Source organism: Zea mays, chromosome 3 (genome assembly GCF_902167145.1).
Source record: "Zea mays cultivar B73 chromosome 3, Zm-B73-REFERENCE-NAM-5.0, whole genome shotgun sequence".
NCBI lineage: Eukaryota > Viridiplantae > Streptophyta > Magnoliopsida > Poales > Poaceae > Zea > Zea mays.
The window spans coordinates 216,342,274-216,355,768 of record NC_050098.1 but is presented as its reverse complement, the minus strand read 5'-3'; the positions used below and the strand labels follow the sequence as shown (position 1 = coordinate 216,355,768).

Below are 13,495 nucleotides of genomic sequence, written 5' to 3'. Positions count from 1 at the left end.
TGTGGCTCGCCTGCCATCGTCGCCAGCCCATCGTCTAGCCGATAGCCCGTCATGACCGGCCAGCCTCCACTCGGCCACGGTCCCACGCTAGAGTGCAAGCTGCCACAACACCACAAGATTAACAGTTTAATGGTGTTTTTGATGTTTTTCTATATAGTATAGAAACGGTAGAAACCGTTTTAAACTAAAGCCAATTTAAACTAAAGCCAATCAGAATTTCTCGATACAAGCAAATCATCTTGGGGCTAACAGCTTGTTGCCACGTCAGTCGCTAGCTATAAACTGTATCAAACGAGCATGCGCTGCTGTTGACGATTGGGAAAATGAGTTGAGCTACGGTCTTCCTCTTCATCAAGTGCCTGCAAGCTGCAACCATAGAGGCTGGGGTAGAGAGAGTGTATCTAGCTAACAGCCGCAATGTTTTGTACCCGAGTGGGTGAAAGACGCAATGTCCATAGTAGACCTGTCTATTTTAACTTGATCATTTTTAACTTTGGTTTAAGATTGTAGGGTTCTCACACCTTCGAAAAGGAGGGACCCTTCCAGAAATTCTCAGTGGCCCGAGGGCCAAAGAGGGGGTTTGGAAATAGTTTTCAACCAGCAATTGACGCGCCTCGGTATGACCTCATAAGCTGCGTCATTGCCCCAAGCGCAAAGATGAGTCTCTACTCCCACCTGACCCCTGTACTTATGGCTTAATCCTCCTCGCCCAGTCATCACCCGTCGATGTGGCACAAAATCACACAAACCATCAGGCATCGACCACGCAGCCGTTTATTTGCGCCGGTTGGAAGCCCAGTTAGCACCATGGGCTGGTGTGTCACACTTCCGGCCCACGAGAGGCGGATGCTCAGCGCCTCAGCGGCCAGATCGTCTTCCCTTCCCCCCTACCCTGTGCGTGTCTGCTCCCTCTCCTCTGGCTGCCGCTCTCCACAGTCCTCGGGCTCCAAGCCTTGCGTAAACCCCGACCCCCACGCGCATAGATGAAGACTAGGTCGCAGACGTCGCCGAAGCCTCTCAAGACGGTGGCGATGGCTCCCAGGCCGAGCAGCACCAAGCGGAAGCCGAGGCCCAAGCCGGCGGGGAAGGGCGACCCCCGCGCACCCAAGAAGCCACCCACCGCCTTCTTCTACTTCATGTGTGTTCTCTGCTGCTCCCTCCCCTGTTAATTTGCCTGCTACGGATTTCGTGTCTGCTGGGTGTTACTGCTCTAGCCTCGGCTAAGCGATTGGTTAGTTAGGGGTTCCAGTTACCTATCAGGGAATTCTAGTGTATGCTAGTATTAGGTGCAAGGTACTGCTTGGTATCTGTGGTATGTATTGGTTTGCTAGCCGCTGAATGGGCTCACCATTGTAGTTTCTTTCTTTTGATTTGGGAATTGGGATCCTGGGAGGTTAGGTTACTTGAAGTTTTTTTTCTCTCGAACGCATAGGAGAGCTGCACATCATTGCACATCATTATATTAAGAGAGGAAAGGTCCAAAGTGGACCGAAATACAACACCCAGAGGGTAGAAAAAAAAGAAGAAAGAAAAAACAGACCAAGACCAAACCCTCAAGCATCCACTCCAGCACCCCCACAAGGGGGGGAGGGAGCCTGAAGGGTCCTACTAGACCCTATTTAAAGTGACAATAATCCCCAAACTGTCTAAATGCTTCGCTCCCGCCTTATTCCAACAGATCAATTTATCTAGAAACAACCTCTTAGTCAAACTAATGGAAGGGCTCACTCCATCAAAAACAGCCCTATTACGAGTGAGCCATAAGCACCAAGCTCCAAGAATAATGACACTATTGAAACCCTTCCTCTTGTACCTATGCACTCTTTTAGAAACCTTTTCCCACCACACAGCAATGACTGTTCAGCAACAATAGGAGTGAGGTTACCAAGCCCGATGGACGACAAAATGAGATGCCAAAAATCCCTAGAAAAACTGCAGGTGCAGAGGATATGTTGGATTGTTTCCTGCTCCTGATCACATAGGAGGCAACACACCGGGTATTGCAGCCCTCTCCTTAGGAGTCTGTCCGTAGTCCAACATTTATTCCTTAAAGCCAACCAAAGGAAAAACTTGCATTTAGGGGGACCCAAGTCTTCCACAATCGTTTCCAAGGCTCAAAGGAAATGGACCCGAAGAAGAAGGCTTTATAACAGGACTTTGAGGAAAACTACCTAGAAGCCGTGTGTCTCCAAACAAGCCTGTCCGCCTCCTGTGAAAGAGTCACCTGTCCAATCTCATCCCATAATTTTAAATACTGCTGCAGCCCAACCATAGAAAGATGACTCCCAATATCCCTAACCCAACGCCAGTTGTCCATAGCTTGAGCAACCGTCCGGGTCGAGCTGACTCTACTGTTCACCAAACAGACAACCTCTGGTGCAATATCAAAGATAGCCTTCCCATTCAACCATTTATCAAACCAAAAGAGAGTGCTTGTCCCATCTCCGACCACATGAAAGACCGAAAGATTAAAAAACTGTCTTACTTGCTGTTGAATAGGAAGATTCATTCCCTACCATGGTCTGGACGGATCAGTTTTTTGCAGCCATAACCATTTCACCTGTAAAGCCCAACCTTTGAATTGTAAATTAGAAACTCCAAGGCAGCCATATTTTAGGGGCTTGGTAACTATTTCCCAAGGAACAAGACAGCTTCCACCGTTAACATTCTTCCTTCCTTTCCATAGAAACCCCCTCCTGAGTTTATCGATGGACTTGATCACCCATTTAGGAACACTCATGGCCATAAGGATATAAACAGGAATTGCCGAAAACACATGCCTCACTAACGCTGTCCTACCAGCCAGACTGAGCAGACGAGCCTTCCAGTTGGGAAGCCGGTCAGCAATCTTATTAAGTTGAAGGCATCATTTGGAGAGTGTTTGGTTCCGGCCGTCTGGGAGATTTTAGAGAGCGAAAGCATTTGAGCAGAATAAATTGGGAGGTCCCACCTTACTCCGGAACCAAACACTATGTTGGTGAAGCAATTTGAATTTTCCTCTTTCCAGGCTCAGATTTGCCCGTTTGTGCTTTTTGTGCAATGTGATTTTGTCTTTCAGTTTCATTTAGGGTTGAGATGATCGGTTAATGTCATTGCTGAACTTCTCATATGACGCTCGTGTGAAGAACATTTGACTTAACAAAGTAATCATCTTACCGTACTCACAGTCCAGGTCGACTTCACACGGGTTTATAAAAAAAACATGTGTTGTTACTTATCGAAATCTTATTTAACATAAAATGCTTTATGCTGCAACCACCATATTGACACACTGTCATTTAACATATTGATTACTCCCTGAGGTTTCTCCCATATTTTTAGTTGTAACACGAATGTGAAAGCTCTTTCAGTTATTTGGCTTTGTGTTATACGCCAATCTATAATGAAACTCTGTTGTGCTGAAGGGAGGATTTTCGCAAGATCTATAAGCAAGAAAAACCAAGTGTAAAATCAATGCAGGAAGTAAGTTTTCATTACTTGAATGTTAAGCCTTCAAATCTTTAGTCTTGTAGTAATATACCTTGCCCTGCAGATAGGGAAGGCATGTGGCGAAAAATGGAATACAATGACATTTGAGGTCAGCATTTTCTCCTTGCAGCCTGATAGTCGTGTTCCATTAGTTATTTACCACCTTATGCTGCCTGCTGATGTAAATTGCTTGATTCCACAATGGTGATGCAAATTTGACCACGGTGCACTGGATATGCAGTTTGGGTTTTGCCTATACTTCTTTTTTTTCCTGATCAACCATTTTATGTGGGAAACAATATATAGGGATCAGAAGGTCTTTATATTATGCTTTATTTGGTTAATGTCCAGTTCAAACTTCAAAGAACATGAGCTATTGCCACCCTTTTATTCTAATGGTGAGGAAGCGATTTCCCTTGGGCCCATGGCCCATTTCTTATTTAAGTTCTTTCACAAGTTTATACTTTAGAGAGTTTGAAGGGACAATTGGCATGGCTGTGTTAACTATGAATTTTTCTGACCTACATGCTCAAAAAGTCAAAATGAAGTTTATGAGTACTGTAGCTTTGGTTCATTTGGATTATTCTACATCAGTGCACATTTGCTATTATTTCGTATGTTACATTAAGTGTATAGTTGCTACTTACTGTCCCAGTATTTGAGCTCCCCACTTATGAGCTGCTTTAGGGGTGTTCACTGACAGTTTTACCAGTTTGATCAAAGCAGATCAATACTCATAATTAACTTGGTGTGTACGCTGCTCTGTCGGTACTGGGCAGCTAGGTTGCTTAGCATGTATGTTTGAATGGTTTCAACCGTTTTGGAACATCTTCACCCCTAGTACATCTTCACTCAACCTTGGTTTGGTGCCCACGGGCCATTCTAGCTACTCTTACTGTGCATGGTAGCAAACGATTCGAAACACGAAAACAGTAGGATTTTTGCAAATATAAAGATAAACTATGGATTCTTTAAATTGTAAATACTGCACGCTTGTGCCTTCTATATGATTATGAAATTTGACTTATAGAAACAATAGTTTTCACTTAATTCATTTCACAGGAAAAGGTCAAGTATTATGATATAGCTACTGAGAAACGTGCAGAATTTGAGAAGGCGATGATTGAATATAACAAGAAAAAGGTGTATATTATACTTGCCCCGCCTGTTGGATAGCCTCCCTCCCCAGCCCCTGTTTTTCTTATGGGTGAAAGCATAACCATCTTCCATATTCTCATGCAGGAAAGCTGAACATTTGTCTGTTCCAAATTCCCGATGGTTCACTGTAACTGGATGAATCAATCAGCTGTATATTACAGAACTGTGATTTTTAGTGGAATTTATAAATACCACTAGTTGGAACCGTCAGCTCACGCAGATATGTATCTTTTGTAGTCGACTTGCACATTTTGATGACACCGAGTCTTCTACCCGGTGTTTTTCATCTGGAGATAATTTGTGTTTCGTGCTAACTGCTCGTTAAATTGCTTATTATAGAGTTGTATGTATGATTGTGTATATAATAATGTCCTCCAACGCAAAAAAATATATATATTATCACAGCTAAAACAAATGATATCCCTACTGTCAAGTATAGTACTTAGACTGTAGATATTGATACCGAACACTCATATATCGAATTCATTTATCCAGAAATTTGGGTGTGAATTAGGGCCTATTTGGTTTGTTGACTATCACACTTTGTCAACCTTTTCTTTTTTTTTAAGATTAGTTCTTCAATTCGGACGACTAATCTTAAACAAAGTATCGTAGTTAGTCGTGAACCAAAAACATGACCTAAATCATCCTATGTGATCCACTATGGTCAAGATGGAATGAAGCAGATACATAATATTGATTCTTGGAAAGAGAGATATTTTCCTATTATTTCAAAGTTTCAGAATACATACAATAGAATTTATGTACCAATGTTTTGGTTAGATCTTCAATATTACTGTGTAGTTATAGAACCATGTTTGTTATGCGTTGAACAATTTAGTTTCTTCGAACAATTGCAGGGCATCCAAAGGACGCCTGATGTTCTAGTGTAAAATCATTGTGGCATTATCTAGATTTGTGTACAACAATATTCTGCAACACCGGCAGTACTTGCAAACGCTATATCTTGAATATGACTGTACTGGGTCAAAAGAGACTTTACAGTAAGCGTTCCATGAGAATGCATGAAAACAGACCATTACAGCTGCTAGACTGCTACTTGGGAAGGACATGCAAGCACATATACTAGCTAGCTGGGTAGGTCATCACTGGCTGAAGAGGCCTGTTTTTCAGCAATCAACTTTTCCAACCGTTTCTTCAGGTAAGCTTGCCTGAGTTTCTCTCTACGAGCAGCATCCTGCTCTTGTCGTCGAGATCTTACTGTTGAGGCCTTCTGCCTTGCCTCAGTTACTTCCTCATGAACTTCCCTGCAGATGTACCATCATGCAAATCAATCAAAAGGTCACAACACATCATTGTGACATAGTACAAACTCCTAAGGGCTAGTTGGATTGAGGGGGATTGGAGGGGATTAAGTGCATGTTTGGTTCAACACATCATTGTGACATAGTACAAACTCGTAAGGGCTAGTTGGATTGAGGGGGATTGGAGGGGATTAAGTGCATGTTTGGTGTGGCGCCTACACCGCCACACCGCGCCTAACCCGCGGCGGCCAAATCCCTGCGGCTTGAAAAGTGTGGCGTGGTGTGGCGGCTTAGGTGCCACACCAAACATGCCTTAAATCTCTTCCTATTGAACCCCTCAATTCACGTGCAACCGAAGAAGGCTTAAGTGGGCACACAATATTGCCAAGATAAATCAAGGTGTTGAAGTCAAAAGATCAATAATATATTACAAAGAGAGGGAAAATGCGTTGAAGTCAAGAGGTTCAGTGATATACCGATATCACTACTTCACTAGTGGCAATGGAGTTCACTGTTTAGTGATCTCACCATGTCACAAATATAGTCTGAAACTGATATAAGTACCAAACTATATATTATTCATTTTTTGCTCGATATTTCAAATCAGGTATCTAATATATATATCTGAAGTGATTGGACATAAAAGATAGTATGCCAAGGGCATAACTTAGATGGACCTCAATCCAAGCAGTGAAACTATGCCAATCCCCAGCAGCTGCACCACAAGGACATGGATAGAGAGGGAGACATGAAGTCTAGATCTATTTCTTGATTAACTGCAATCCCATTTTCATATGGATAGGGTGACTCGACTTTTAAGAAACCAATCCCTAAATGAAGAAACCAACTCAATCTATCTTATTTTAAATAACAAATTTAATACTAAGAACACCATGCAATGGCATGAAAAATGTGCTAGCCATGGCATAGTCTGGGGCTGCTCCGTTTCATGCGCCCCAATGGGCTAACACATAAACAATAACATAACACCTAAAATCTCAATAGGTCATGATGAAAGCTCAATTCATATTCATTTTTTTGCCTATGCACTAAATGCTCAGTGCTAGGAATATAGTACCATTTTTTATTTCATTCTTCACCTGTCCTAGAGAAAGCTAAATTATTTTGTTTTTTACATCTACAAAATAATAAGGGAAAAATAGAAGTGCTTAATGCAACATAACTTGATAAGAGTGTCCGCGCAGACCGCAGAGAGTGCCCATAGAAAACAGTACCTCACAAAGCGCTTGTGCTCATCTCTGTCGATTGTAGTGCCTGCTCGGCCAAGCCCCAACGGTTTCGCATTAGGCATAGAATCTTCATGATCATTTACCGGCTCTGCAGCATCAGTGGCTCTGTGGCTAATCTCTGGCATCTGAGGCTCATAGATACGATCGGAACTTTTTTGGAAGAAATCCACACAGTATTTCTCTTTGTCTTCTTCGTCAGGTAGCTCGCCTCTGTATAATTTTTCATACAACTCTGCTTTCTTTTCTAGAGCAGCATAGCTTGCAGAACCGTCTTTCACGGCTTTAAGCTCCAGCTTATCCCTGTGCACAAAGCGCAACGGTAGAGGAGGCATTTAGTTCTGGTCAATACTCAAAACTCAACAGCATGAGAAAAAAGGACTTATGGCTACATGAGGCTGAAAACAGAAGACAGTTGCTTACTTGCATTGAAACCTTGGCAGCTGGAAATGCAGTATAAAGAATAAAAAAATAGGACTAATTCGAATGGAAATACTTAAACTGCAAAGTAATAGAAAATTGTGGCCAGGGTAGCAGTTAACTGCACGGAGAAAGAGAACAACACCATATTACTTTTCATATAAAAATATATTTCATTCTATCTTTTGTTAGTTTATTTAAATTCTAAACTGCAAGAGAAAACTGGACTGTGGTTTGGATAAACCCAAAGTTATATGACATAGCTAACAACAGCTACATTGTTTTGTTTTGAGTTGGTAATTACTAAGAAAATGCTTAAAAAGTGTTCACTTCCAATTCAATAAACAATGTGAATCACATTCCCTGAAATCATCAAGTTGCAGAGTGATCAAGGTCAATTAGTGCTCGACCATCCTATTGGAGTACACGAATTTACAAAGTAACAAGCATATAACAATGATGACGAAATGCTTCTTTTCTTAGTTTTCTATATGCTACATAAAAAAATCTTTCGTAAACCAAAACATTAAAATGCAACCAAATAAATTTGGGATATGTTTTTATCGTAAAAGGGGCTATCTGTTCCCCATTTTCTTTACCAAAGCTCTCATATTAACCATCTAGGGCATCTAAATCCTAAAAAGGGATCGCCACAGGTCAATCAATTCCACACAAAACTGCAATCAAATAGTCATACAACATCTGCACCAAACTGACTGCAAATCTATACACGAAACGTACTTGTGGGCCCGGGATTCAACGCCGGAGTTCTTGGCCCCGAGAGGGTCGGTGGGTGCGGAGCGTATCTTTGCGCGGCGGAACTCCCCGCCGGAAGCAGCGGCGCCGGGGGCTGTGGGGTTTCGGGCCTCCTCCTGGGTGCGGTAGAGCTGGGCCTTGAGGTCGAGGATCGAAGCGGCGCCGACCCCCTCGATGGCCTTGTGCTTCTTCGGCATCACCGCCGACTCCGTCAGCCATCCCAGCGACTCCACCCGCCGCTCCCTCGAGCCTCCCTGCTGCTCCGTGGGCTGCGTCGCCCCCGAAGAGGACGGCGCGGTCGCTGCCGGCAACGACATCGCGGCGGTGCCGTACGTGCCACGAGGGTGGGTTCGTCGGCTCGCCGGTGGGGGGGGGGGGGGGGGGGGGGGAAGGGGGGAGAAGAAAAGTCGGTATGGGCTGGGCTGGTGGCTTCCGACGTCCTAGAGCGAGCGAGCGAGCGGCGACCAAATATTAGTTGGGCCGCTCCCTTTTCTGTTGATTTTAGGCCCACGCGACGCGGCGTCCAATCGAGAAGGCCGGTGGTCGTTCCAGAAAAGAAATATTTTGTGGCCCCGCCGTCCGCTAGATCCCAAGGAAGGTCGAACATGTGGTGCGCCGCGGCCGCGCCAACTCTCCGCTCGCCGGTCACGGTATTTTCTGTGGCGGAGACAGGCGGCGCCACCGTTGACGCTAGAAAATGGGGAATTGATTTGATATAGCACACGAGGAACTAAATACTCTCCCTACTCTCTTCGGCGTTCTTCGGTTGTTGCTCTGTATCCTTACCTACCTTCGTGGCAACCTGCGCTCGCGCCATCAGCGCGTCGATCCATCAACTCCATGGCGTGCAGCTTCCCGCCTTCCTCCGCCACGAGGCTCCATGCCTTGGACGCCGCGGCGGCGGGGGTGAAGAACGGCAGGGTCCCCCTCAAGGCCTCCGTCGCCCCCGCGCAGAGGGCACTCGGTTGCTGCAGGGCGACCGCGCGGCAGGAAGGCGCTACACAGGAACCCAGTGTTGCAGGTACTTCTTGCACTCAGCTTGTCGTTTGATTCCGTGCTTACTGCTTAGCATGGTCTGCACAAAAGATAACATGTTAGTTTACACTTGATAAAAGTGTTTCCATGATCGACGTGGACTTTCATAAGCTCTATAACGTGACGACAGTGTTCTTAAAAAGTTGTAAATCTTTTCTCCAAATCCCTTTTCGTGACCGTTTTAACCTTTTTCCCTTTTCCCCTTTCGTGACCTTTTTCCCGGTTTTTCTTTGCTTTCCCGTTTTTCCTTATTTTTTCTTAACAGTCTATCTCCCGTCCGTCTTTTTTCGTTCCCACTCAATGGCTAGTTTTTCGTTTCTTTGGTATATCCAAATTCTTTTCATAATAAATGAAAGGATATGTCACTTACATGATGTTGTGTTACTTGGATCTCAAAACTTAACATAATGTGTCATTTGGCTTAACATAATGTGTCAATTGGGACTCTAAAATTTGATTAGTGTGTTAAATAACATGGCATAGAACGTCGGCATCTGGTTCCAGTAAACATGGTTTTGTACGATTTTATATGAACCGGCTAAGTTAGAGGACCCGTTTTAATGGTTTTCTGAGTTCGGTGATTCAAGTGATAAAGTGTGTCAAGTTTGAGAACTGCTACCGTATTTTACTCTTTATAAAAGTACATAGTATGTGCTCATGTGTTCCCACGAGGCAGGAGAGCTACGTGTAGACTGTAAATATAATTATTGTTTATTTCTAAACACTAAAGTATGTATGGTCTAGTGGTTAGCTTCTAAATTTATGGAGCAAAGGGCGTGAGTTTGAGTGCTCACTCTGCACTATCTTTTACGCGCGCTGTGTGGACGCTAGGCGTGAGGAGAGTAAAGTCGTGGTAGCAACCAGGTGTCAATATTAGGTTCTTAATAGAGTAATTAGATTAAGATAACTAAGGGTATGAGAGAGGCCTATGTAAACTATGATAAAATCATAAAAAATAATGTTTAGTATCTTATAGATTATTTGATCAATCAATTCTTTGGTAGATGAAAGGAGCTTCGGTGCATAGAGAGCAAATATGTCTACTAATTTTTTTTAGCACTATTATCACATTAAAGTTGTACTAGAAGTACAACGCAACGGAGACGAAATCGATCTAGCCGATATGGTGTGTCCATCTAGCCAGTTTTGACCCTGGCCGTTTTGTGATGGACTGGCCGGGTTGTTAGAACTTTTGACCCCTACCAAAACTTCTCGTAATTGACACCACCCAAATATGTTTTCAACTTTTTGCCTTTTCTAAGGCCATCTCCAGCAGATCTCTGTCTTATCTCTTATTTTAAACTCTACGCTGCGAATAATGTCATATACAATTTCGTATACAGTTTCGTGTCTCCTATTTTACGCTAACCACTGAATACAACCTAAATTGATGCAACTTGGGCCAATATGTCTTTCTTGTGAGTGTATGAATACTTTCGCATACTTCATGCAATTACAAATCACCACATCTGAGTAGCATAAGTGAAATCACATGTATGAATATGCAATCCCAATGAGTGCAAGACAAACCATAAGGTGTCCTACTTCTCCATTCTAGAAGTCGGTCAGTGATCAAACAATGTCTGCTGTTGGTCAGACCCAAAACATCTTTTCGCCTTTCCACAAGGGCTGATTTGGTGACCAAAGATCATAGGGGTTGGAGGAAATTGAGGGGGAACTAATTTCCCCCTCAATCCCCTCCAACCCCCCGTGATCCCCTTGTTATCAAATCAACCCTAAAGACTTGTTCAGTTAGAGATAGATTGAGAGAGATTTGAGAGGATTAAATCCATCCTACTCAAATTTAAATAGGAGTGGATTTAATCCACCTCAATCCACTGCAATCCCTATTGAAATGAACAAGGCCTAAGGAGTCTTCTCTCCTCTTTCAGTGAAAAAAACTAATTCTTCTTATCAGAATCACCACAGCAGCCCACACCTTTAGATACTTGTCGGTGATACTTTGTCACATAGGAGCAAAGTTAAGGGCTAGTTTGAGAACTGTATTTTTCTAAAGGATTTTTATTTTTCTAAGAAAAAACAAACTAATTTTCTTGGGAAAATAGAAATCCATTTAAAAATAGGGTTCTTTGGGACCATTCTCTCAAACCAAGGATCTTTGACTTGCTCAAGAATGGGACAACTCTCACTAGGCTTCTCAAGCTCTCTAATGCTACAAAAGCATGCTCCCAAACTTTGGGACCATTCTCTAATTAGGGAGTGGTATTTATAGACACTAACCCCAAATTAGTCGTTGGAGTTGACTCGACAAATATGACCTAGCTAGGAAGGGGATCCAATCTAGATAAGTGTTTTCAAATAGTTAGACATTGGAGAAAAAGGCGACACAATTGATCTAGAGATGACAATGGGTAAAAATCTGCCGGGTATTACTTGCCCAAACTCATACTCACAAAGAAAAAATACACTCGCTAAAAAAATCCATACCCATGATAAGTACAAAATTTTATCGAAACCCATGCCAATGCAGGGTTCGGGTACCCAATGGGTTTCCCATACCCACTAACATCAATATAAAAAATAATTCATCATGTAAATGACAATTAATATATTAAAAAGTCAGGATAGCTAATTTTAACTTACACGTTGTTACATGGAGTTTATTTCAATTAGAATATATTCAATTAATAATATTATAAGACATATTTATAAGATATGTTAATTTTAAGACGGGTTTTTAAAATGGCACTGGGCACTAGATATGAGTGAAATAAAACAAAACAAGAAAAATCTTTCAGCAAAAAAAAATGTCTGATGGTATATAGAGTTTATGCACATAGTTGTATTTGGGAAACATCAAGAGAAAACAATTAAAGTCAAAGAAATAAGTAATTTTAAAAATAATATGTAAAAAAAATCTAATGCCTACATTAAAAAGCCTAGGTACCCGTGAGGGGCACCTCGCTAGTTTATGTTTGGTTCAAGCATGTGAGATTTTGCTATTGACGATGTACTGGGAAAAAAAACAATAATGTGAATCCAAGAGCAGAGATTGTGGTACTCATCAAATCTGAATTGGCCATTCAAAGCAATACTTGAGATGAAACAAAAACGCATCAGCGAAAGTGACAGGTGTTTGAAATGCCCTGCGACCTACTACTGCCAGATGTTTCAAGCATGCCAACTGCCGTTTTGATTCACTGGATGAAGTGGCTAATGTTACCATGTTGTGTTCTGAAGCTTCTTCGGCCCGTGCACAGCTGGACCTCCTGGAGCAACTGACGTCCGCCACACCTGATGACACTGCGGCTGGTAAAGATCCATACTGCACTTGCACACAAGGTTACAAATACTCTGTGATCGAACCCAACTCTCACGACAAGCGCTCATCGTCAGGCCTGGAGAACGGCATGCCTCCACCAGAACCGCGTCGGCGTGCTACCATCCGCGAGCAGCTGTCAGCGCTAGCCAACGGTAAGGTCGACGAGTTCACCCTCCCACTGGGCAAGAGGCTGAAGGAAGGTCTGAAGAGGCTCAACTCCCTCACCGTGTCGCAGAGGAGGAACATCAAGAGGCAGGCCCTGCTCACCCAGGTCAGCGGGCGGAACGACTCGGTGTTCTTCGCGACCGTTGGCGCGTTCGTGCTCGTCCCGCCTCTCGCCATTCTAGCTATCGGTGTCCTCACTGGGTATATCCAGCTCTTCCCATGACCACCAAGATGCTGCATGCTATTTAACTAGCTATCTCCACACTGCCATATATATATATATATATATATATATATATATATATATATATATATATATATATATATATATATATATATATATATATATATATATATATATATATATATATATATATATATATATAGGACTGTATATATATGCACGCGTAGCAGTATTTTGTATGTGGGGTCAGCAGGTTTTATATGCTGCATGGCGAGAAAAATGCAGAATATATATACTGAACTATAGATGGCCAAAAAGCACGAGGCCCGTGAGCCCGGCACGAAGCCCGCTTTTTGGGCCCGGTCCGAGCCCGGCACGGTAGAATAAGCGGGCGGGCTTGGACAGGAAACTAGGCACGGCGGGCTAGCCCGGCACGGCCCGTTTACCTCTAAGCCCGTTAAGCCCGTTTTTTTTACACTAAAACGTGCTTACCGGCCCGTTTAGCCCGCTTTTG

At 43.0% G+C, this 13,495-nt stretch overlaps 3 protein-coding genes and 1 non-coding gene across 6 annotated transcripts; 2 read left to right on the top strand and 2 right to left on the bottom strand.

Annotated features, from left to right (window-relative positions):
• Positions 1–510: 510 nt before the first annotated feature.
• LOC111591272 (U4 spliceosomal RNA) lies at positions 511–659 on the bottom strand. The gene has a single exon (XR_004857488.1). It is a non-coding gene; the product is annotated as a U4 spliceosomal RNA (small nuclear RNA).
• Positions 660–804: 145 nt separating this feature from the next.
• On the top strand, positions 805–5,005 carry LOC100285256 (HMG1/2-like protein). 3 transcript variants are annotated; one of them, NM_001158150.2, is made up of 5 exons: positions 805–1,138; positions 3,405–3,462; positions 3,533–3,577; positions 4,531–4,611; positions 4,711–5,005. In NM_001158150.2, exons 1-5 carry the CDS (start codon positions 984–986, stop codon positions 4,717–4,719), a joined length of 348 nt encoding a protein of 115 aa, NP_001151622.1. In that variant the 5' UTR covers positions 805–983; the 3' UTR covers positions 4,720–5,005. The 3 variants fall into 3 exon arrangements, 1 of the variants encoding a protein (NP_001151622.1); XR_004856953.1 differs by having other exon boundaries at positions 843–1,138; positions 4,508–4,611; positions 4,711–4,986; XR_563508.4 differs by having other exon boundaries at positions 843–1,138; positions 3,533–4,611; positions 4,711–4,986.
• A 506-nt stretch (positions 5,006–5,511) lies between these two features.
• On the bottom strand, positions 5,512–12,510 carry LOC103651386 (uncharacterized protein At4g18257). The gene is made up of 3 exons (XM_008677023.4): positions 8,300–12,510; positions 7,127–7,441; positions 5,512–5,894 (listed from the first exon to the last, which is right to left on the bottom strand). The coding sequence occupies exons 1-3, from the start codon at positions 8,629–8,631 to the stop codon at positions 5,717–5,719; spliced, it is 825 nt and encodes a 274-aa protein (XP_008675245.1). The 5' UTR covers positions 8,632–12,510; the 3' UTR covers positions 5,512–5,716.
• LOC100278190 (uncharacterized) lies at positions 8,899–13,060 on the top strand. Its single transcript, NM_001151547.2, has 3 exons — positions 8,899–9,335; positions 12,551–12,622; positions 12,707–13,060. The coding sequence occupies exons 1-3, from the start codon at positions 9,155–9,157 to the stop codon at positions 13,018–13,020; spliced, it is 567 nt and encodes a 188-aa protein (NP_001145019.2). The 5' UTR covers positions 8,899–9,154; the 3' UTR covers positions 13,021–13,060.
• Positions 13,061–13,495: the final 435 nt, after the last annotated feature.

Excerpts from the sequence above, each read along its gene's own strand:
- LOC100285256 (NM_001158150.2), top strand. The coding sequence starts at position 984 with ATGAAGACTAGGTCGCAGACGTCGCCGAAGCCTCTCAAGACGGTGGCG. Across the intron at positions 1,139-3,404 it reads ACCGCCTTCTTCTACTTCAT|GGAGGATTTTCGCAAGATCT; the intron begins GTGTGTTCTCTG and ends GTTGTGCTGAAG. Across the intron at positions 3,578-4,530 it reads GGAATACAATGACATTTGAG|GAAAAGGTCAAGTATTATGA; the intron begins GTCAGCATTTTC and ends TTCATTTCACAG.
- LOC103651386 (XM_008677023.4), bottom strand. The coding sequence starts at position 8,631 with ATGTCGTTGCCGGCAGCGACCGCGCCGTCCTCTTCGGGGGCGACGCAG. Across the intron at positions 7,442-8,299 it reads GTTGAATCCCGGGCCCACAA|GGATAAGCTGGAGCTTAAAG; the intron begins GTACGTTTCGTG and ends CTTTGTGCACAG. Across the intron at positions 5,895-7,126 it reads GAGCACAAGCGCTTTGTGAG|GGAAGTTCATGAGGAAGTAA; the intron begins GTACTGTTTTCT and ends GTACATCTGCAG.
- LOC100278190 (NM_001151547.2), top strand. The coding sequence starts at position 9,155 with ATGGCGTGCAGCTTCCCGCCTTCCTCCGCCACGAGGCTCCATGCCTTG. Across the intron at positions 9,336-12,550 it reads ACAGGAACCCAGTGTTGCAG|CTTCTTCGGCCCGTGCACAG; the intron begins GTACTTCTTGCA and ends TGTGTTCTGAAG. Across the intron at positions 12,623-12,706 it reads ACCTGATGACACTGCGGCTG|GCCTGGAGAACGGCATGCCT; the intron begins GTAAAGATCCAT and ends GCTCATCGTCAG.